Source organism: Vespa velutina, chromosome 14, assembly GCF_912470025.1.
Source record: "Vespa velutina chromosome 14, iVesVel2.1, whole genome shotgun sequence".
Classification (NCBI taxonomy): domain Eukaryota; kingdom Metazoa; phylum Arthropoda; class Insecta; order Hymenoptera; family Vespidae; genus Vespa; species Vespa velutina.
The window spans coordinates 3711708-3713558 of record NC_062201.1 but is presented as its reverse complement, the minus strand read 5'-3'; the positions used below and the strand labels follow the sequence as shown (position 1 = coordinate 3713558).

The following is a 1851-nucleotide window of genomic DNA, read 5'->3' as shown; positions in this document are numbered from 1 at the left end:
TTTTACAATTCTTTGTTTATACGTCACGATCCTTTAACTATATTAAATATTTTATTTACATTAAATAGGAAAATTTTTATTCGCATATCAAAAAATTCATACCCATGAGAACAAAAGAATGAGAACAATCGATCATTCGATATGTTCATTTCAGATTAACATTTATTTAGGACAAGCTGAAAAATTATTTGTGAGTTTTAAAAAATAAAAAAAAAAGTGTATACTAAATGCCAGCCGAAATTCCTGTTTGTGCTCTAAATTCTCCATCGATTGAATACTCTTTTCGAAGTAAAAATAAGAATACTTTTAAAAAAATCGCTGAGAGAACACATTTCACGTACAGAGAAGTGGAAGGTTAAGTAAATACTAATTCTACAATATTAAATGACAAACATTTTGAATTAAAAATTTATTAATGATTATTTTCTCATAGCTCTGGGTGTGATACATCGAAAAATTTTACGAACTTGCGGTCCAATAAATCGTTCAATTTTACGCGACATATTTCATTCTGGATTCGATTTTACCGAAAATAAACGTCATCGACATATAGACAGATTATTTGCCGTTATCGACAAAACGAATTCTCTTCAAGTGAGATAATAATCATACATATATATATATACATATTTTTTTTTTTTTTTAAAGAAACACAAAATTTTCTATTGATGATAATTAATTTTTAGATACGTATGAATCATTGGATCGAAGCTCTCTCTATTATCCTTCGTGGAACTTTGGACGAAAGAATAAATTTTGCTTATAAAGTATAGTTATTACCATTTTAATACGAAATATCTATTAATTTGTAAATTAATGTAAATTTCAACAGGTCTACGATTTGTTAAGAACAAATAAATTAAGAAAGGAACAAATGTTTCCAATGATGAGAGGATGCTTGATCGCTCATTTAGCCGACGAAGATCCAGATGATGGAGTAAAGGTTAATATTTCAATTTTTCTATATTATCAAAAAAGCTACACAATTTTGAATATTTCTTCTATAGGATTTGATAGAATTAATGATCAAGAAACTCGACGTAGATCGAGACGGATTCGTTTCTGAAAATGATTTTCGAACGGCAGTTAAAGAAAGAGGAGAATTCTTTTTGGAATGCATGGGTCCTGTTTTTCCTTCGAGAGAAGCACAACAGGCATTTTTAACTACATTCACCGATAATATTGAATGAATTTCAACTTTTATTAGATTAATAATAAGAAAAATGACGGGAAATAAAAATTCTTTCATACCGTGGTAATAATATAAATAGAAGATAATAGATTTTATTATGTTTGTCAAGAGACATATAATCGATGAATCCAAAAGTACGTCTCTTTTTTACGCCAATGAACGCATCAATTCGCTCAAATCAGACAGAAGATATCCGTCTAAACGCTCCATTAAGTTTTCCAAGTCATCGATCTAATCTACGAGCGTATCTTAGGGATTTAGGAAAGTAGATCGAAAGTAGCAACGTTTACCTACGTAAACAATCATCAATGAAGCAATATAATAACGTTTTCTAAATATAGTAAATCAATCGATATTAAATTGTACGTTTATACCTTTTGTCGTTCTGTATTAATGTCAATTTCTTTGTACTGTTGAAAATAATTATTAATACAATGCTTTAATGTATTCTGTATTCCGTGTTTTATTAAAAAAAAAAAAAGAGCAAAAAACAAAAGAAAAAAAAAAAGAAAGAAAAAATATTCGATGATAAAATATACGCTAATAACAAAATAAAAATCAAATATACATTGACAAATAATTTTTTTTCTTTTTTTTTCTTTTTTTTCTTTTATTATCTAGCTATTACTTTTTATCACGTACTATTAGACAACGACAAA

The 1851-nt window shown here is 27.4% G+C and overlaps 1 protein-coding gene across 1 annotated transcript; it reads left to right on the top strand.

The window, feature by feature from the left end:
• The first annotated feature begins 227 nt into the window (after positions 1–227).
• On the top strand, positions 228–1190 carry LOC124954179 (EF-hand calcium-binding domain-containing protein 1-like). Its single transcript, XM_047506691.1, has 5 exons — positions 228–354; positions 434–594; positions 687–767; positions 833–943; positions 1008–1190. The coding sequence occupies exons 1-5, from the start codon at positions 228–230 to the stop codon at positions 1188–1190; spliced, it is 663 nt and encodes a 220-aa protein (XP_047362647.1).
• The last annotated feature ends 661 nt before the right edge of the window (positions 1191–1851 follow it).

Coding starts and splice junctions, on each gene's coding strand:
- LOC124954179 (XM_047506691.1), top strand. CDS start 228: ATGCCAGCCGAAATTCCTGTTTGTGCTCTAAATTCTCCATCGATTGAA. Junction 595..686: donor ACAAAACGAATTCTCTTCAA/GTGAGATAATAA, acceptor ATTAATTTTTAG/ATACGTATGAATCATTGGAT. Junction 944..1,007: donor ATCCAGATGATGGAGTAAAG/GTTAATATTTCA, acceptor TTTCTTCTATAG/GATTTGATAGAATTAATGAT.